Below are 21,519 nucleotides of genomic sequence, written 5' to 3' on the forward strand. Positions count from 1 at the left end.
AGAGTAGCAGCAGTGTGAACAGACAATTTTTAGGGCCTTCCTCTGTGGTACTTCATTTGATACAAAGTATATAAATGTGAGATAAAATATAACCAGAAACACTCATTCTAAGTGCAACTAAAGATTACATTGAGTTACAGTACATTCGTTTCTCCACTGCACTGTCGGAGCTAAAAGCACAAGCATTTCGCTACACTCGCAATAACATCTGCTTATCACGTGTATGTGACCAATACAATTTGATTTACAGTCTCTCTTGTGCAAGCCTCCCTTATCACCACCAGAGTGCAGCAACGAGCCATTCGGGTGAGTTCGTAAATTCACTCGAGTGCCAAAGTGGAAATTCAGAGCTTTTTTTTTCTCTCGGTTGTCCGTTCGTATATTCGGGGCGTTCAGAGCGCAAACTGAGGATGATCCGAGCGTCATGACCTCAAAGGCAGCCAAGCACCCAAACTAACTGGCTAAAGTTGGCTAGTTTGCTAGCTACTGCCAGACACAAATGAGAGAACACCTCACTCTGGACATTTTACTCGACCGAGCAGAGCTGGTTAGAGTGTTTTCTTGTTATCTAGAGGGTTAGTGACTGTAACTGTGTTACGGCAACAATTTAATTCCGTTTTTAGCCGATGTTTACTTGCACCTGTCATGAACCAATTTTAGGGCGTTCGTAAATTCCTTAATTTACTATTCGCTCGCAAACCAGAATGCTCTGAAATTGAAGCCGATTACCACTGAATACGAACGCACCCCAAATGTGAAGTTCACGAGAAAATTACGTCAGATGTCTCGTTCTGCGCAAACTTCTGCCACGTTCAAAACAACTGGGAACTCGGAAATCTCTGACTTCAGATCGTTCAACACATATGAGAACCCGGAAGAAAAACAACTAACCCCGACTGGGAAAAAATCGTTTTGAACTGTTATCCAACTGGGAACTCCAAGTCGGAAACTCTGACATTTTTCTAGAGCTCCAACTTTCCGACCTGAAATGAAACTAATTTCATGAGTTGACCTCGGTTATTTCTGAGTTCCCAGTTGTCTTGAAAGCACCATTCACACGGGGCAGAGGCCTCTTCGGGGATAGTGAATCGGAGTGAGGATAGCAAACATAATCGCTAAAGATGGCGACGGAGAGAGACACTGAAGAGAATTACTGCATGTATTATCGTCATCGCTAAGCAATGTTTTTTTTCTTAGATAGGTGGACACGCAAAAATACCGAGAGCTTTTAAGTTGAAGTCCCGTGTGCATTACATGATTTGTTTTTCACTGGAGCGTCCAAGTTAGCAGTGTTGGCTAGCTAGCCTGGTTGGATTCTCAATCGGGACGAATGTCGTTGGATTGCAAATAGATTTTTATGAGCGATTAAATTTGCTACAAACTGTCCATGAAGCTATTGGACAACATCGTCTCTTATTTTGGGATACAGCCAGCCAGCCAAGCCAGCCAGCCAGTCAGCCAGCCATTCAACAGGACCCGCCACACGGCCAGAGTTGAGTCGAAGTGACTGACCGTCATGTATTTTTTAACTGGCTGGCCTCGGAGGCTACTTTGTCCACTGAAAAGTGAAGAACAACCGTTTCATGTTCAGCCCAGTTCCCAGAGGTTTTACTTCGCTGTATTGTCCGAGACTCAACTAAGCGTCTGGTTTAGTCGGGTAAGTACCGGAGGAATTACCGACGAGCTGGCTAGCCGGTTAACGTTACCGAGCAGTTGTTAGACAGTGATCAAGTTGGATAGTTAAGTTTGGTCTGTGCACTTTGGTTGCCGAGTCACTGATTTCTTAGTTCATTGGCACGACATTTAACTAACGTTAGCTGTCATGTATACAGGCATTTGGAAAAATAAAATACAGAACAGTACCAGCTGTTTGTTAACAGCAGAAGTGTTAGTTAGTTACACACGTCAATGTATTCTGTTTAGTATACGTTAAATGTATGTGCCAAACTACATTAGCTAGCCAGATAAAGACATGGAAAAAACACAGCATTTGGGACTAACAATTTACTATAATGTAGCTAACTTTAGCTATATGAGGAATATGTCAAAATGTAAGAATACTGTAATCTTCAATCATGTACTGTCAAGTATTTAGGTAGGCTTGCTATTTATTGTAAGAGGTGCAAATCAGAGCCATAATATAGAGCTTTGGCACAAATTCCTTCACTGTCGCTGGGTGGCACATGACGTTGAAGGAGAGGGTTGTTATTTATTTTGACAACGTGTAAGTTACGCAAGTTGAGTTCCCATGGACTTCAGCCTCCATGTTCGTCATTCTTCTGCACATATCCTCTCCCATATATTTAGAACAAAGAGAGCCTCTCACACGCGTGTTGAATCCTCTGCTTTGAGTGAAAGGAGTCACTTGGTGCTTAGGGCAGTTCACACCGTACTGCCACTTCATAGGGCCATATTTTTCTTGCCCCAGGGCTTCTGTTGATATATGATCTCTGGGGCTTTGTGACTCCAGGGGCAGACTTTCATCAAGGCAAAAAATAGCAAAGAAAATCTCCATATATTCACTACATGGGTGAACTTTGATTAAACTAGGCTATATATTGTTTTTTTTCCTGTGATACATTGGTTGTTTTTTCTGTTTTAACAGCAATGCAGTTTTCATTTTTAATCTGGTGTCCACATAACATCTGCAGTTACAGTTGTCGGCTGTGGAATGATCTCTGCATAGTAGTAGTCAATGACTGCATAAGAGTATAAACATCAGTGCTGCTGCAAATATAATAGCTGTATGTAGAATTAGAGTAAATCCAGGCCAGTATTTATTTCCCTGTCTCACAGGAGGTAAGTATCCTGTTGTATGTACTTCCAGGATTTGTACATTTTTATTTAACTAAGCAAGTCAGTTAAGAACAAATTCTTATTTACAATGACGGCCTATCCCCGGAATTGTGCGCCGCCCTATGGGACTCCCAATCACCGGTTGTGATACATACCTTGTCCCTTTTCCACTTGCCGCCTTAATTTTTGCTGCAATCAGTTGCTTTTAAGTTACTAGTCACTAGTACTTCACAGCAGTCCACAGAAAGACATTGTTGAATAGTACAGGGGTTATTGGGAATTTAGGGAGGTCAGGAAGATGCCTGTAAAAAAAACAAAACAGAAGAAAATCCCCGTTTTTTTTTTTGCTTCTCCGATGGAATTTCACTTGAGCTGTTTAGGAATGTTTTCCTCCAGTTCTGACTGCATAAGATATGGCCTACAACATGAATGGGTTGTGTAGAATATTCACGTGCTAGGCCTATGTAAAATGTAATGCATCTGTAACATTTGCAACAGCTTTCTGAAAGTAAATAGGCTGAAATAACTTGTCAAATAGTCATAACATCAACCTAACAGATGGTCAATCATGATCCTGTGTGTGGTTGTGCATGTTGTCTATATGGGTCTGTTCATGTAGATCAAGAGTCTTTCCCTTTCCTCAGTGGGTTACCATCTGCTGTGTTTTAACCTTCTCAAGATCTAATGGCACTACCGGACTGAGACGGGGGGGCCAGTCGCTACCGGACTGAGACGGGGGGGCCAGTCGCTACCGGACTGAGACGGGGGGGGCCAGTCGCTACCGGACTGAGACGGGGGGGCCAGTCGCTACCGGACTGAGACGGGGGGGCCAGTCGCTACCGGACTGAGACGGGGGGGCCAGTCGCTACCGGACTGAGACGGGGGGGCCAGTCGCTACCGGACTGAGACGGGGGGGCCAGTCGCTACCGGACTGAGACGGGGGGGGCCAGTCGCTACCGGACTGAGACGGGGGGGGGCCAGTCGCTACCGGACTGAGACGGGGGGGCCAGTCGCTACCGGCCTGAGACGGGGGGGCCAGTCGCTACCGGACTGAGACGGGGGGGCCAGTCGCTACCGGACTGAGACGGGGGGGCCAGTCGCTACCGGACTGAGACGGGGGGGCCAGTCGCTACCGGACTGAGACGGGGGGGCCAGTCGCTACCGGACTGAGACGGGGGGGCCAGTCGCTACCGGACTGAGACGGGGGGGCCAGTCGCTACCGGACTGAGACGGGGGGCCAGTCGCTACCGGACTGAGGGGGGCCAGTCGCTACCGGACTGAGACGGGGGGGCCAGTCGCTACCGGACTGAGACGGGGGGGCCAGTCGCTACCGGACTGAGACGGGGGGGCCAGTCGCTACCGGACTGAGACGGGGGGGCCAGTCGCTACCGGACTGAGACGGGGGGGCCAGTCGCTACCGGACTGAGACGGGGGGGCCAGTCGCTACCGGACTGAGACGGGGGGGCCAGTCGCTACCGGACTGAGACGGGGGGGCCAGTCGCTACCGGACTGAGACGGGGGGGGGGGCCAGTCGCTACCGGACTGAGACGGGGGGGGGGGGCCAGTCGCTACCGGACTGAGACGGGGGGGGGGGCCAGTCGCTACCGGACTGAGACGGGGGGGGGGGCAGTCGCTACCGGACTGAGACGGGGGGGGGGGGCCAGTCGCTACCGGACTGAGACGGGGGGGGGGGGCCAGTCGCTACCGGACTGAGACGGGGGGGGGGGGGCCAGTCGCTACCGGACTGAGACGGGGGGGGGGGGCCAGTCGCTACCGGACTGAGACGGGGGGGGGGGGGGGTGGGGCCAGTCGCTACCGGACTGAGACGGGGGGGGGGGGTGGGGCCAGTCGCTACCGGACTGAGACGGGGGGGGGGGCCAGTCGCTACCGGACTGAGACGGGGGGGGGCCAGTCGCTACCGGACTGAGACGGGGCGGGGCCAGTCGCTACCGGACTGAGACGGGGCAGGAAAATGAAGCACCCCACCATCCCTGAGTTATTCCCATAATGTGGACTCTTTGGTTTCTGCCTGTACTGCTCGACTTTTCGCTGTAGCAGCGTCACCTCCTGCTCCGACCTCCTACTACTACTCTTCGGCCGTGTCTCCAATAGCCTTTAGTGGACCCCTCTCCTCGACTACTCTCCTTCATCTGCATTGATAACAAAGCTTTCATGCCGAGGTGGTTAAATGAAACGCCTCAGGAGTAACCAGTTTCCTTCCGTCCTCCATGGGAAGATGCTGGCTCTCGCCTGCTCCTTCCCTCTCCAATCTCCCTGTTTATCAGCTGTCTCCTACTCCTGTTAGGCCCTCCTTTCCTCCTTTTCCTCTAGTCCACGATCATCTCCTTCGTCTTGCTCACATTGAGGGAGAGGTTGTTGTCCTGGCACCACACGGTCAGGTATCTGACCTCCTCCCTATAGACTGTTTCAATGTTGTCGGTGATCAGGCCTACCACCGTTGTATCGTCAGCAAACTTAGTGATGGTGTTGGAGTCGTGCTTGGCCACACAGTCGTGGGTGAACAGGGAGTACAGGAGGGGACTAAGCACGCACCCCTGAGTGTTGAGGATCAGCGTGGCAGATGTGTTGTTGCCTACCCTTACCACCTGGGGGTGGCCCAGGATCCAGTTGCAGAGGGAGGTGTTTAGTCTCAGGGTCCTTAGCTTAGTGATGAGCTTTGTGGGCGCTATGGTGTTGAACGCTGAGCTGTAGTCAATGTGATCAATTATTTCTCGCATACACTACCAGTCAAAAATTTGGACACGCCTACTCATTCAAGGGTTTTTCTTTATTTTTACTATTTTCTACATTGTAGAATAATAGTGAAGACATCAAAAGGGGCGGCAGGTAGCCTAGTGGTTAGAGCGTTGGACTAGTAACAGAAAGGTTGAAAGATCGAATCCCCAAGCTGACAAGTAAAAAATCTGTCGTTCTGCCCCTCAACAAGGCAGTTCTTAACTGACTTGCGTAGTTAAATAAAGGTAACCCCCCCCCCCCCACAATAAAAACATAAAAACAATGAAATAACACACATGGAATCATGTAGTAACCAAAAAAGTAGTAAATCAAAATATATTTTAGAATCTTCGGAGTAGCCAGCATTTGCCTTGACAGCTTTGCACACTCTTGGCATTCTCTCAACCAGCTTCACCTGGAATGCTTTCCCAACAGTCTTGAAGGAGTTCCCACATATGCTGAGCACTTGTTGGCTGCTTTTCCTTCACTCTGCGATCCAACTCATCCCAAACCATCTCAATTGAGTTTAGGTCTGGTGATTGTGGAGGCTAGGTCATCTAATGCAGCACTCCATCACTCTCCTTCTAGGTCAAATAGCCCTTACACAGCCTGGAGGTGTGTTGTATCATTGTCCTGTTGAAAAACAAATGATAGTACCTCTAAGCGCATTCCAGCTGGTCACGGCAGGGTTTCCCTTTGTAGTCAGTAATAGTATGCAAGCCCTGCCACATCCGACGGGCGTCAGAGCCGGTGTAGTAGGATTCAATCTTAGTCCTGTATTGATGCTTTGCCTGTTTGATGGTTTGTCTGAAGGCATAGCAGGATTTCTTATAAGCGTCCGGATTAGTGTCCCACTCCTTGAAAGCGGCAGCTCTAGCCTTTAGATTGGTGCAGATGTTGCCTGTAATCCATGGATTCTGTTTGGGATATGTACATACGGTCACTGTGGGTACGACATCATCGATGCACTTATTGATGAAGCCGGTGACTGAGGTGGTACACGCATCAAAGCCGTTGAGTAAATCCCGGAACATATTCCAGTATGTGCTAACAAAACAGTCCTGTAGCATCCGCGTCATCTGACCACTTCTGTATTGAACGAGTCACTGGTACTTCCTGCTTTAGTTTTTGCTTGTAAGCAGGAATCAGGAGAATAGAATTATGGCCAGATTTGCCAAATGGAGGGCGAGGGAGAGCTTTGTATGTGTCTCTGTGTGTGAAGTAAAGATGGTCTAGAGTTAGTTTTTTTTCTCCCTCTGGATGCACATGCTGGTAGAATGAGGTATAACAGATTTAAGTTTGCTTGCATCAAATTCCCCGGCCACTAGGAGCGCAGCTTCTGGATGAGCATTTTCTTGTATGCTTATGGCCTTATACAGCTCATTGAGTGCGGTCTTAGTACCAGCGTCGGTTTGTGGTGGTAAATGGACGGCTACTAAAAATATAGATGAGAACTCTCTTGGTAGATAGTGTGGTCTACAGCTTATCATAAGGTACTCTACCTCAGACGAGCAAAACCTTGAGACTTCTTTATCAGACATCGCACACCAGCTGTTATTGACAAATTGACCCCCCCACCCCTCGTAGCTGTTCTGTGCCGCCGATGCACGGAAAGCCCAGCCAACTGTATATTATCTGTGTCGTTGTTCAGCCACGACTCGGTGAAACATAAGATATTACAGTTAATGTCCCGTTGGTAGGATAGTCTCGAACGGAGCTCATCCAGTTTATTCTCCAGTGATTGCACGTTGGCCAATAGAAAGGATGCTTGAGGCGTGTTACCCACTCGCCAATGAATTCTCACAAGGCACCCTGATCTGTATTTCCTTATTTACTTCATGTGAATGACAGGGTTTAGTGCCTTGTCCGGGAGCAACCTTATATCCTTCGCGTCAGACTCATTAAAGAAAAAATCTTTGTCCAGTTTGAGGTGAGTAATCGCTGTTCTGATATCCAGACGCTCTTTTTGGTCATAAGAGATGGTAGGATTAACATTATGTAGAAAACAAGTTAAAAACAATATGAAAATACACAAAATAGCACAACTGGTTAGGAGCCCATAAAACGGCAACCATCCCCTCTGGCGCCGTTTTCCCTGGATACCTCGGCCCAACCCTATTCTGAATGCTTCCCTGGAATGCTGAATGTTCCTCTGGGACCTCTTCAATTACACTGATTCAGTAGAATGGGTTGTTATGAAGCTTGTATTATATGTGGGGTATCGTCTGAGTGGACTTGGTGTTTGGTGTCCAACCTCATCACAATTTGGATTTTGAGAACAGCTCTCAGTATCACTTTACCTAAAGTGAAAAGACATCTTAAGATCAGGTTCTTAAGGGCCGTGGCTGAGTGATGGTGACTTACTTGTGCAGTCCAGGGAGGCTTGTTGGCGTTGATTGAGTGCTTCTCTCATGCAAGAATACATATCCACCTCCATCGTATTATGCTCAAGTCATGACATCACTGTGATCTCCATGACAATGCTGTTCATCAGGAGGAATCCTTACGGCAAGGTCCTCTGAGACCCTTATCATACACTGTATGAAAAGTGTCTGTTTGAAGGTCGTCCCTCTGGGTTATTCCAGCTAATTAGCACTAGGCTAGCTAGGTTTGTGCTTGACTGAGTGCTGTATCGTACTTGCTGCTCATATGAGCACTTTGGTAGAGAATGTGTAATCAACAAATGGCATGAGAGTAGATATGGATATTTTCAAAACAGTTGATCCCCGTTGAAATATCAAGGTATCTTAACTAGTTTCACTCTTCATCTCCCCATTATTCATGAGCTGATCTGCTATCTGTATAATCAACTCGATTTTTTTGCCCAATATAGGAGATATTCTGGCATTCGTTGGAGGTTATCTAGCAAGTTTAGCAACTTTGGTCATTTTTACTTTTGTTTGACTGCCATTACAAAGTTTGTATGATTAGACAATGCTTGCTGAAATGCACTGGATTAATTGAAGAACATGGAAACGCTCTGAATTTATGAACGGCCTGTTTCGCAATGCACAACAATGTCATTGGCGATCAAAGATAGTTACTAAATATCAGTTTAATTTGCCCTGGAAATCTTTACATGGTGATGCAGTGTCCGTCTTACTTGGGGAGAACCCTGGCATAGTAATCATATCTTGGTTTTAAACTCTTGATAGATAAACATTATTTCTGGTATTGAATCTTGGTAGATTTTCTGTGAAACATGCATCCCTAGAATACAGTGACAACAGCGCCCTGTTTCTATTTCGTACAATGACCCATTTTTTTGTTGTTGTTTTGGCTTTGTACTCCAGCACTTTGGATTTGAAATGATACAATGACTGAGGTTAAAGTGCAGACTGTCAGCGTTAATTTGAGTCTTTCATCCATATCAGGTGACACATTTAGAAACTACAGCCCTTTTGTACATAGTCCCCCCCCCACCCCCCATTTTAGGGTACCAAAGATATTGGGATAAATTCACTTGTGTATTAAAGTAGTCAAAAGTTTAGTATTTGGTCCCATATTCCTAGAATGCGATGATTACATAAATCTTCTGACTCTATAACATGTTGGATGCATTTGCTGTTTGTTTTGGTTGTTTCAGATTATTTTGTGCCCTATAGAAAAGAATGGTAAATAATCTATTGTGTGGAATAAGTATAGAAAGCTTCTGCACTTTAACCTTATAGTCAGTGAATCAAAGCTTCTGCACTTTAACCTTATAGTCAGTGAATCATTTTAAATCCAAAGTGCTGGAGTACAGAGCCCCGAAAAAGAAAAAAAATGGCCACTATCCGAATAAGTTTGGAGCTCAGTGTATGGAGTATGTATCAACCATTGTTGTAGTAAAAGTGTGACTGGCTCTCTGACCTTGTCGACATTCCCGTCCGCGAGTCTCCGTCTGACCCAGTGCTACTGGTGCTCCAGGGCCTGGGCTGGGGGCTCCGCTACACACACACACACACACACACACACACACACACACTGCTAGGACAAGTAGAGACCTGTCCTCAAGCTCCTCCACTAAAGTCTTGTAGCGGTTTTTATTGGCACAGTTAGGAGAGGGGGTGAAAGTGGATGTGACCTCATATTACAATAAGACACATTTATGAAGGCCTAGTTTCCACGGTCTCTGTTATTATATAATAGGCTTGGGAGATACCGAGGGTGTGATGTTCAATACCGTTCTGAAATCATACCGGGGCCTGTGGGGATGCGCTCTACGCCACTACTTATAACTACACTGGGTGTACAAAACTGACCAGGTGAAGCGATCATCCCTTATTGATGTCACTTGTTAAATCTACTTCAATCAGTGTAGATGAAGGGGAGGAGACAGGTTAAAGAAGGGTTTTTAAGTCTTGAGACAATTGAGACATCGATTGCGTCTGTGTGCCATTCCGAGGGTGAACGAGCAGGACAAAATATTTGATGTGTATTTGAACGGGGTGTGGTAGTAGGTGCCAGGTGCACCGGTTTGTGTCATGAACTGCAACGCTGCTGGGTTTTTCACACAACAGTTTCCTGCGTGTATCAAGAAAGGTCCACCAATCAAAGGACATCCAGCCAACTTGACACAACTGTGGGAAGCATTGGAGTCAACATGGGCCAGCATCCATGTGGAACGCTTTCGACACCTTGTAGAGTCCATTCCCAAATGAATTGAGGCTGTTCTGAGGGCAAAAGAGGGTTTAACTCAATATTAGGAAAGTGTTCCTAATGTTTTGTCCACTCAGTGTATACTTTAACTACAACACGTTTTGTTTTCAATAGCTCCCCTTGTGTGCAATTTCAGTAATACCTTATACCACGGTATGGTACAGAAACGGTATGGTACAGAAACGGTATGGTACAGAAACGGTATGGTACAGAAACGGTATGAAAATCTGCCTACTCCCCAACCGTATGAAATAATTCAGTGTCTAGTCTTTTATAAGTGTATTCTGTGCTTGGTCTCATTTGAAAAGAGCAAGTTGATATTTCCTGCTGAAGGAAAGAGCCCAGGCCTGGGTCTGGCAGCATAACAATAGATTGTTGTGTACTGTCTGTCTTTTCCAGGTTCCGTTTTTTCTATATGTGGAAGGAAATCCTCTGAATCGATCCTGAAGGTCGCCAGAGAATCATCATTAATACAAACAATTGAACAAGTCATGTTTTGACTCAAAACACAGTCGAGGTTTACAATATTCATTGTGAATTTTTTTTTTTTTTTTTTATGTCATTTTGCTGCATAGCCAATCCCAGTTCAGTGGAAAGTCATGTTTCTGTTTGTGTAAAAGCTCTGTGAAAGCAGAGAGGTATTTAGAAATGGATTTAGGCTAAATGTCATGTAGAGAATTTTATGGAAATTGTCATGTAGAGAATTTTATGGAAATTATGATTACTTAAGTTATGTGTGTGTGTGTGTGTGTGTGGCTCTCTGAGATGAAAAGGAAAGCTGATCTAGTCCCCCTTCTATAATAGAGTTAATGGCTGCTGAGCACTGTGCTTTGCTCATAACTTATTTTATGATTACGGTGTCATTGCAGGATCTGTGTGTGTAACTGTGTTATGATTTATGTATATGGTGGCATTGTTCTACTGTTTTAACTTGATCAGTGTGTCTCGGATGTTGGCTACTACAGGACCTCGGATGTCTACACAACACAACAAATGAATTTGGCCTTTTGCTCAGTGAAAAGCAGATAGCCTCAGATTATTGCTCCTATTTCTTAGTAGAAACAAGTTTCCTGAAGGCCTGTGATGTGACTGAGGGATATCACATCTTATGTAATGTTTTCTTCTTTGTGGGATTCAATTGGGATTGATTATGTGACTTCGCAGGAACTTGCAGGCACTGCTCTGTCCAAGGTGTGTGTGTGTGTGTGTGTGTGTGTGTGTGTGGGGGGGGGTTTCTGCGTAGCCTCTTTTCTTCTTAGTGACTGGCTGTCTCTTAGCTACCTCACCTGATTACCTCCGGTGGAGAATTCAGCATGGGGCAGCTGCTCACAGGCCTCTAGTTCAGACATGACAAGGTACAAATATTTTGTTCTGCCCCCGATCAAGGCATTTAACCCACTGTTCCCCGGGCACCGATGATGTTGTTTTAAGGCAGCCCCCCTGCACCTCTCTGATTCAGAGGAGTTGGGTTAAATGACTCCTGTACCTCTCTGATTCAGAGGGGTTGGGTTAAATGACTCCTGCACCTATCTGATTCAGAGGGGTTGGGTTAAATGACTCCCGCACCTCTCTGATTCAGAGGGGTTGGGTTAAATGACTCCTGCACCTCTCTGATTCAGAGGGCTTGGGTTAAATGACTCCCTCACCTCTCTGATTCAGAGGGGTTGGGTTAAATGACTCCCGCACCTCTCTGATTCAGAGGGGTTGAGTTAAATTACTCCCGCACCTCTCTGATTCAGAGGGGTTGGGTTAAATGACTCCCGCACCTCTCTGATTCAGAGGGGTTGGGTTAAATGACTCCCGCACCTCTCTGATTCAGAGGGGTTGGGTTAAATGACTCCCGCACCTCTCTGATTCAGAGGGGTTGGGTTAAATGACTCCTGCACCTCTCTGATTCAGAGGGGTTGGGTTAAATGACTCCCGCACCTCTCTGATTCAGAGGGGTTGGGTTAAATGAGGAAGACACATTTCAGCTGAATGTATTCAGTTGTGTAACTGACTAGGTATCACCCTTCCCACTAGTTCTGACCTGACATTGTGGTTACATGCAGTCTGTGTTCTCTAGCGTCTAGATGACCCTTTGGCTGCAATACAATTTTACTACTGAGTGGAACTTAGACACACACACCATTGTTTCCATTAGCTGGCTTTTGGTCTAAACATTTATTTTTTGTGAAAAGCTGATAAAGAAGAAAGAAATCCCATTGTGAAATAACACTTTTTAGCCTCTTCATTGATGGAAATACACTTGACCGGTCATGCTTATCCGTCTATAGGTTAATTTGCATAATTTAAATTGGCGCGTGTGTATGTTAATTTTTTTAATCTTATCACACTCGAACAGATACAGTCTTAGTGCAGAAAATCTGTCAGACATTGCGAGAGCTGCTGCTACAGCATCTCAAACAGCAAATGCGTAGGCAACGGAAGGCATGCTTCATCAACCCGTCACACCACTTTACAATGAGCTGGAGGCAGTATGCATTTTGAACGTTTTTGCATTTTGGTGTGTGCCCCTAGCTATCCGTAAATAATAATAAAAAAAAATGGTGCTGTCTGGGTTGCTTAGTATAAGGAATTTTAAATGATTCATACTTTTAAGTATATTTAAAACCAAATACTGTTAGACTTTTACTCCAGTAGTATTTTACTGGGTGACTTTCACTTTTTCATTGTTCTATTACAGTATCTTTACTTTTACTCGTGTATGACAATTGGGCACTTTTTCCAGCACTGCTTATTTGATATCAACTTTCTTTCATTGTCTAGTAGCCAAAGATACAATCCCAGTCATATTACCAGCCCATCCTAGTCATATTACCAACCCATCCTAGTCATATTACCAACCCATCCTAGTCATATTACCTCTATACCAGCCCATCCTAGTCATATTACCAGCCCATCCTAGTCATATTACCAGCCCATCCTAGTCATATTATCATCCATCCTAGTCATATTACCAACCCATCCTAGTCATATTACCAGCCCATCCTAGTCATATTACCAACCCATCCTAGTCATATTACCAACCCATCCTAGTCATATTACCCACCCATCCTAGTCATATTACCAACCCATCCTAGTCATATTACCAGCCCATCCTAGTCATATTACCAGCCCATCCTAGTCATATTACCAGCCCATCCTAGTCATATTACCAGCCCATCCTAGTCATATTACCAGCCCATCCTAGTCATATTACCAACCCATCCTAGTCATATTACCAACCCATCCTAGTCATATTACCAGCCCATCCTAGTCATATTACCAGCCCATCCTAGTCATATTACCACCCATCCTAGTCATATTACCAACCCATCCTAGTCATATTACCAACCCATCCTAGTCATATTACCAACCCATCCTAGTCATATTACCAACCCATCCTAGTCATATTACCAGCCCATCCTAGTCATATTACCAACCCATCCTAGTCATATTACCAACCCATCCTAGTCATATTACCAGCCCATCCTAGTCATATTACCAACCCATCCTAGTCATATTACCAGCCCATCCTAGTCGTATTACCAGCCCATCCTAGTCATATTACCAGCCCATCCTAGTCATATTACCAGCCCATCCTAGTCATATTACCAGCCCATCCTAGTCATATTACCAGCCCATCCTAGTCGTATTACCAGCCCATCCTAGTCGTATTACCAGCCCATCCTAGTCATATTACCAACCCATCCTAGTCATATTACCAGCCCATCCTAGTCATATTACCAGCCCATCCTAGTCATATTACCAACCCATCCTAGTCATATTACCAACCCATCCTAGTCATATTACCAGCCCATCCTAGTCATATTACCAGCCCATCCTAGTCATATTACCAGCCCATCCTAGTCATATTACCAGCCCATCCTAGTCATATTACCAGCCCATCCTAGTCATATTACCAGCCCATCCTAGTCATATTACCAGCCCATCCTAGTCATATTACCAGCCCATCCTAGTCATATTACCAGCCCATCCTAGTCATATTACCAGCCCATCCTAGTCATATTACCAACCCATCCTAGTCATATTACCAGCCCATCCTAGTCATATTACCAGCCCATCCTAGTCATATTACCAGCCCATCCTAGTCATATTACCAGCCCATCCTAGTCATATTACCAGCCCATCCTAGTCATATTACCAGCCCATCCTAGTCATATTACCAGCCCATCCTAGTCATATTACCAGCCCATCCTAGTCATATTACCAGCCCATCCTAGTCATATTAGCAATATTATGGAACGAACAGTCGCGTGTAGACTACTGCCTTGTGCGGAGCAATACAGTCGCGTGTAGACTACTGCCTTGTGCGGAGCAATACAGTCGCGTGTAGACTACTGCCTTGTGCGGAGCAATACAGTCGCGTGTAGACTACTGCCTTGTGCGCATTGCTGCGCTTATGATGTGAAGAAATAATAGTTGAACATTTTTAAGCTAAATGTTCTGATCTGTTGCATCAGACTTATTGCATTTTAGCCTTTTATTTTTTTCATGTAGCCTAGGCCAACTGGTTGTATGAATTTGGGGGTCTATTGTCCTACAACTGTCCCAAAGTCTGTTTGGAATGGGCTATTTGATTTCACGACAAGCAGAACAATAGAATAGGTAAACTTTTCTACAATGAGGGATATTAGATTGACAGGCTAGTGATTTGCTGTTTGTTACTCGTTGTGTTAGCTGAGGAAAAGTAAAAGTGCAAATCAGAATTCAGTAAGAAGATCGTTGCATGGTGTTTTTGCATGTTCTGTAAATATGAATTGCCATAATGTAAATGTGATTTCTGTCATTCTGAGCACCGTGGGTGGACACCTTAAACAGGTTACACACCCAATCCGGTAAAGTTCTCAAATGTCCGTTAAATGAAAATGTTTACGGTCAAATTTTCCTAATGGAGACCCTGACATGCACACACAGACTCTCTGACAGAGTCCTGAAATAATTATACCTTTTCCGTGAGGGGTCATTGTTCTCTACCCAGTTACCTTCCATGCTTTTCTTATATTGTAATGTGAGGATACACTCTCTGTCTCTCTCTGTCTCTCTCTGTCTCTCTGTCTCTCTGTCTCTCTGTCTCTCTGTCTCTCTGTCTCTCTGTCTCTCTGTCGCTCTCTGTCGCTCTCTCTCTGGCTCTCTGTCGCTCTCTCTCTGGCTCTCTGTCGCTCTCTCTCTCTCTGTCGCTCTCTGTCGCTCTCTCTCTGGCTCTCTGTCGCTCTCTCTCTGGCTCTCTGTCGCTCTCTCTCTCTGGCTCTCTGTCGCTCTCTCTCTCTGGCTCTCTGTCGCTCTCTCTCTCTGGCTCTCTGTCGCTCTCTCTCTCTGGCTCTCTGTCGCTCTCTCTCTGGCTCTCTGTCGCTCTCTCTGGCTCTCTGTCGCTCTCTCTCTGGCTCTCTGTCGCTCTCTCTCTCTGGCTCTCTGTCGCTCTCTCTCTCTGGCTCTCTGTCGCTCTCTCTCTCTGGCTCTCTGTCGCTCTCTCTCTCTGGCTCTCTGTCGCTCTCTCTATCTGGCTCTCTGTCGCTCTCTCTCTCTGGCTCTCTGTCGCTCTCTCTCTCTGGCTCTCTGTCGCTCTCTCTCTCTGGCTCTCTGTCGCTCTCTCTCTGGCGCTCTGTCTCTCTCTTGCGCTCTGTCGCTCTCTGGCTCGCGCACACGTGCTGTCTTGATGGAGTCGCTGGTGTGTATTGATGGTGTGAGAATGGGATTACATGGTGTGGTGCTGATGAATAGTCTCCTGTTGGACCATGGAATACTGGCGGCATTGTGTGTGTGTGAGAGCGAGATCTGCCTTGAGAAACAGTGTGTGTCCTAATTGGCACCCTATTCTTTATATAGTGAACTATTTGGAACCCAATGCTCCCTGGTGAAATGTAGTGCACTATAAAGGAGTGATGTAATGATTCACTGATACGCATTGGTCCCCGATTCAAATGTTTAAGATATGAGTGCATCGGTCCGCGGGACCCCGAACTTATTCAGATGTAGCATGCGTTGGTCAGAAAATACATTCAGACGTTACGAATCACTGGTTCACACATTTGTTGTTGAAATTACTTTTGTGACCCTTTTGAAAATACCTCATCTTTTGTGACAGCTACATCCTCTCATTAAGTGTCAAACTAAGCATGTAATTATGTTGACAGTCATTGATCTACAAGTTATTTTGAATGCCTAACAACCCCAGGCCATGTCAGTAGTGTAGTCGAACAGCGTTCTGTCGAGAGACGGGCCTGTTCCTGATCTGACACATTGGCTCGCCACCTTCAGCATTCAAATGTTTGTAACATGGCCTATAAAAGGCTTTATTAGTTGAGTGACAACCAGTGTAATTTACTAGGTTATTATAATAAAAAATCAAAAAATCTAATGGCTATAGAAAATGGTGTTTACCGGAATTAAAGTAGTCTACCGTTATGCTACTACCGGAGAGACAACTCTCATCTGGCTGTATAGGTAGGCTACATGCCGATTTGGTGCTTACTAGTGATGCACCGATATTACATTTTTGTCCGATTCTGATATTTTACTTGCCAATAAATACGATACCGATAACCGATCTTAAAAATTTTAGTGGCCTTTTTAAGCATTCTAGTACAGTTAAATGGTTAAAACACACACATGGACGCAGCGGTCTAAGGCACTGCATCTCAGTGCAAGAGGTGTCACTACAGTCCCTGGTTCGAATCCAGGCTGTATCACATCGGGCCGTGATTGGGAGTCCTATAGGACGGCGCACAATTGGCCCAGCGTTGTCCGGGGTAGGCCGTCATTGTAAATAAGAATTTGCTCTTAACTGACTTGCCTAGTTAAATAAAGGTTACACACACACACTACACTGACCAAAAAGTAATTTTGTTGGCATTTACGTATGTCCCCATTACCAGTAAAACATCAAGACCTATTCCTTTCACTTACTTGCTGTGCTGTTTCGTTGTTCAGTCGTTTCATTCTCAACCAGGATTTCATCATACATGTCAAGCAGTGAAGTTTCAGCTCTGTCTGTCCGTGGCCTCTCTTCCTCGGTGCGCACTGTCACTGTGTCTGTTTCCATCTTGTCCAGCTGTGTATAACATTTCACGTAAACCCTGTTTTTTTTTGTCTGCATTGATGTAGCGGTCCTTGTACCTAGCATTGAGCATGGTGGCGACACAGTGAAGAGAGAGTGCCACTGAATCGCTTGTTCACAGCCTGTGTTGCCAGTTTTGTTGAGCGGGCGTTTCAATGCCATGACAGAGGGTATCACGTCTGCTGCAGATGCAGTTGATGAGCTTATTTCTCCAGTCAGTTGTTCGAATGGAGCTAGGAGTGTGTTCATGTTTCCAAGTTTCAAACATGTTCTCAAATGCCATTGAAATGGCAGCAGTGGTATGACAACCATCACATTCATGAGCATGCAATACGACTTTCCTCAGTAGGAAATCCTCGTGGACCCACTGTGCTGTCAGACTCAGCATGCTCATGGGGCTGATATCGCTGGTCCAAATGTCAGTCGTGAAGCTAATAGCAGTGACGCTATCACTGTGTAACTTCGGTAGGGCAACATCTGAGAAATGGCTCACTTGGTAACGTTAGTGTGTACCTACCGGTGCACCAACCAGTCAGCGAAAGCCAACATCACCCACCACAGAGAACGGTTGATTGTCAAGGGCAATGAATTTTCTTACTCTTTCAAATGACTGCTCGACTGCTGGATCCACACAGCAGACATTGTGGGCTAGGTTAGGAATGCTGTGTTGCACGTGTAGCGATACATTTTACGTGGCGTCATTACGTCATGTACCTACTTTATATAGGTATGGACGTCAGCTTTGACATCGGTTTTGCACATCGGCGTTAAATATACACGGGGAGCTAACATTAATGATATGCATGTCAATCTCTCATGGTTCAAAGTGGAGAAGAGATTGACTTCATCACTACTTGTTTATGTTAGAAGTGTTGACAAGCTGAATGCACGAGCTGTCTGTTTAAACTACTACCACACATCTCAGACACTCATGCATAGCTTATAAAGCTTGGATAGAAATGCCTTGTCTTTACCTAGCTATCACAACAGATAGCTAGCTAGCGAATCATGCTAAACATTTAGCTAACGTTAGCCAGCTAGCTAAAAACGATCTATGGGCTGTATGCGATTTATGGAGATAGAATTCAATTGTTTCTTTGTTGTCTTGCAAGCTGTATAGCTGTGGCCATCTGGCTGGTATAAACAAGGGCTTCCTACAACAATAGCAACATTCGAGCAGCGAGCAATCTAGTGAACATTGAGCAGACCTGTTAAACACAACTTTTGGCCTCGCAGGCAGTTCCACTGCATTTCTTTCCATTGTTCCCCTTTTAATGATTTAGACCTGGGACACTTGGTGTGTGCAATTAGTTATCAGGTAGAAGAGAGCCAGCGGGCTCCGGACCTCGTAGGGTTAGGGTTGAATACCCCTTGGCTAGACCATAAAGCAACACACACACATATGCATTGCCAAACAACGCTACTGCCACCTTATGGTTTGGAGTGGCTGAGATTGACTGCTGACGCTGTTCTGACACACACTCACTTGTTGTCTTTGTCTCTTCCAGCCCAGTGTTCTGATAGTGAGCTACATAGAGTCGGCGAAAGCATCATCCCAGTTTGGCTTCTATCAGCAGGCCGAATGGAAGCAGGACGATTCCATGATAGCAGTAGCGGTGAGTAATGCGATGCAGTCACTTCTTGCACTCTCTCTCTCCCTCTCTCTCTCTCTCTCTCTCTCTCTCTTTCCTCATCGTAGTTGTCTCTCTCTCTCTCTCTCTCTCTCTCTCCCTCTCTCTCTCTCTTTCCTCATCGTAGTTGTTGTCTCTCTCTCTCTCTCTATTTCTGTCTCCTTTACTTTTGCGTATTTTCTTAGGTTTTTCCTACGTTCATTTTCCATGGTGGAGGGTTAATGCATCGTTTGTTTTATTGATTTCCACTGTTTATCATTTTGAGTTGAGGGAGGTGGGCCGGGGAGTTTGTTTGGGGTTTGGTGGTGGCGCTCGGCATCTCAAGAAACCTAGCAACATTCAAAGTTGCACTAAGACGGAAGAAGTTACATTAAACTATTTAGCTTTCTAGTGAGTGATTGCAGCCAGCCTGGCTGACCAGTTGGACAGCATTGACATCATGGGTAGTTGCATTGTTTCGCTAGCTTACAGCTCCCATTGGGCTGAAACTGTCTAGTAGTGTTCGTCGTCTAGCGTTAGCGTTTTAGTGTGGCTTACGAAAGGACTATTGATTTACTTAGCTACATGACATTTGTGATAGTTGGCAACTTAAAGATGCTGCATAGCTATCTCTAGCTGACTGGGCAAAGCAAGCTCCGTTGATTCACTGTTAGCTGACGCAACATGACTGTCAGTATCTACAGAGTCGCTTGTTTCTTGCCTTTCGTTTAGCTCATTTCAAATGAGGCCGTGAAACTGCACATCTCCCGCGGTTGGGGAGGGGGGCTACTGGGCTTGTTGAGGTGAGTGGGGTTACAGCTGGGCAAAGGCAGGTTGCTGTAGTAACGGATACTCCTCTGGTGGTGGAAGAGGAGAGAGCCTCTGGAGAAAGCTAAAAGGGTTGAGGAGGCCCGAGGAGGGTGCCACACAGAAAATACTGCCTGGCATTGGGGAGGAGGCCCGAGGAGGGTGCCACACAGAAAAATACTGCCTGGCATTGGGGAGGAGGCCCGAGGAGGGTGCCACACAGAAAAATACTGCCTGGCATTGGGGAGGAGGCCCGAGGAGGGTGCCACACAGAAAAATACTGCCTGGCATTGGGGAGGAGGCCCGAGGAGGGTGCCACACAGAAAAATACTGCCTGGCATTGGGGAGGAGGCCCGAGGAGGGTGCCACACAGAAAAATACTGCCTGGCATTGGGGAGGAGGCCCGAGGAGGGTGCCACACAGAAAAATACTGCCTGGCATTGGGGAGGAGGCCCGAGGAGGGTGCCACACAGAAAAATACTGCCTGGCATTGGGGAGGAGGCCCGAGGAGGGTGCCACACAGAAAAAGGAGAAGAAACCTGGGGGAAAAAAGAGTGTGGCTGGGAAAAGGCATGGTGGGCTCATCCCAGGAAATACTGCCTGGCATTGGGGAGGAGGCCCTGATCGATGTGTAGACAGGGGAGGAGGCCCTGATCGATGTGTAGACAGGGGAGGAGGCCCTGATCGATGTGTAGGCAGGGGAGGAGGCCCTGATCGATGTGTAGACAGGGGAGGAGGCCCTTATTGATGTGTAGCCGGGAGGAGGCCCTGATCGATGTGCAGACTGGGGAGGAGGCCCTGATCGATGTGCAGACTGGGGAGGAGGCCCTGATCGATGTGCAGACTGGGGAGGAGGCCCTGATCGATGTGCAGACTGGGGAGGAGGCCCTGATCGATGTGTAGGCAGGGGAGGAGGCCCTGATCGATGTGTAGGCAGGGGAGGAGGCCCTGATCGATGTGTAGGCAGGGGAGGAGGCCCTGATCGATGTGTAGACGGGAGGAGGCCCTGATCGATGTGCAGACTGGGGAGGAGGCCCTGATCGATGTGCAGACTGGGGAGGAGGCCCTGATCGATGTGCAGACTGGGGAGGAGGCCCTGATCGATGTGCAGACTGGGGAGGAGGCCCTGATCGATGTGCAGACTGGGGAGGAGGCCCTGATCGATGTGCAGACTGGGGAGGAGGCCCTGATCGATGTGCAGACTGGGGAGGAGGCCCTGATCGATGTGCAGACTGGGGAGGAGGACGGTACTGTGCCAGTGGAGTAGGAGGAAGAGGGGGGTGGGGGGGATGAGGAGGCCTGGATCCAAGGCTGTCAGCCGGAGGGCCCAGTATATACGCTGAGAGAACCTTCTAGGTTCCTGAGGGAGACTTAACGGAAAACTTTCCGCTGGAGTCTTCATTTCCTGATTCTGGAAGGTTTGTAAGGTTCCGTACAACACGTGAGGAAGAATGAGGGGTTTGGTGCCGTCTCGCCCAGGAACCTGTATAGGCTTGTCTTCAGACTGCTTAAATTGATAGGCCTTTTCTTTCATGGTGGCTTTATGTGTTTCTCTGTTTCTGATTGTGGTGTTTTCCCTTCCACCTCTTATGGAGATCTTACTGCTCCCTTAGCATGTGCGGCTGGGCTCCCTTAGCATGTACGGCTGGGCTCCCTTAGCATGTGCGGCTGGGCTCCCTTAGCATGTGCGGCTGGGCTCCCTTAGCATGTGCGGCTGGGCTCCCTTAGCATGTGCGGCTGGGCTCCCTTAGCATGTACGGCTGGGCTCCCTTAGCATGTGCGGCTGGGCTCCCTTAGCATGTGCGGCTGGGCTCCCTTAGCATGTGCGGCTGGGCTCCCTTAGCATGTGCGGCTGGGCTCCCTTAGCAT

At 46.8% G+C, this 21,519-nt stretch overlaps 1 protein-coding gene across 7 annotated transcripts in view; it reads left to right on the top strand.

The window, feature by feature from the left end:
• Positions 1–1,018: 1,018 nt before the first annotated feature.
• LOC115149435 (RAB6A-GEF complex partner protein 1) overlaps positions 1,019–21,519 on the top strand; it is a 94,172-nt gene continuing 73,671 nt past the window's right edge. For all 7 annotated transcript variants that reach the window (XR_003866870.1, XR_003866872.1, XR_003866871.1 and 4 more), the window contains exons 1-2: positions 1,019–1,657; positions 18,742–18,849. Coding sequence is in view for 2 of the 7 variants with exons in the window: in XM_029692286.1 (XP_029548146.1) it covers positions 1,517–1,657; positions 18,742–18,849 (249 nt within the window). In the remaining 5 variants the exon portion in view is untranslated. The remainder of the gene's footprint in view (positions 1,658–18,741; positions 18,850–21,519) is intronic.

Source organism: Salmo trutta, chromosome 15 (assembly GCF_901001165.1).
Source record: "Salmo trutta chromosome 15, fSalTru1.1, whole genome shotgun sequence".
Taxonomy (NCBI): domain Eukaryota; kingdom Metazoa; phylum Chordata; class Actinopteri; order Salmoniformes; family Salmonidae; genus Salmo; species Salmo trutta.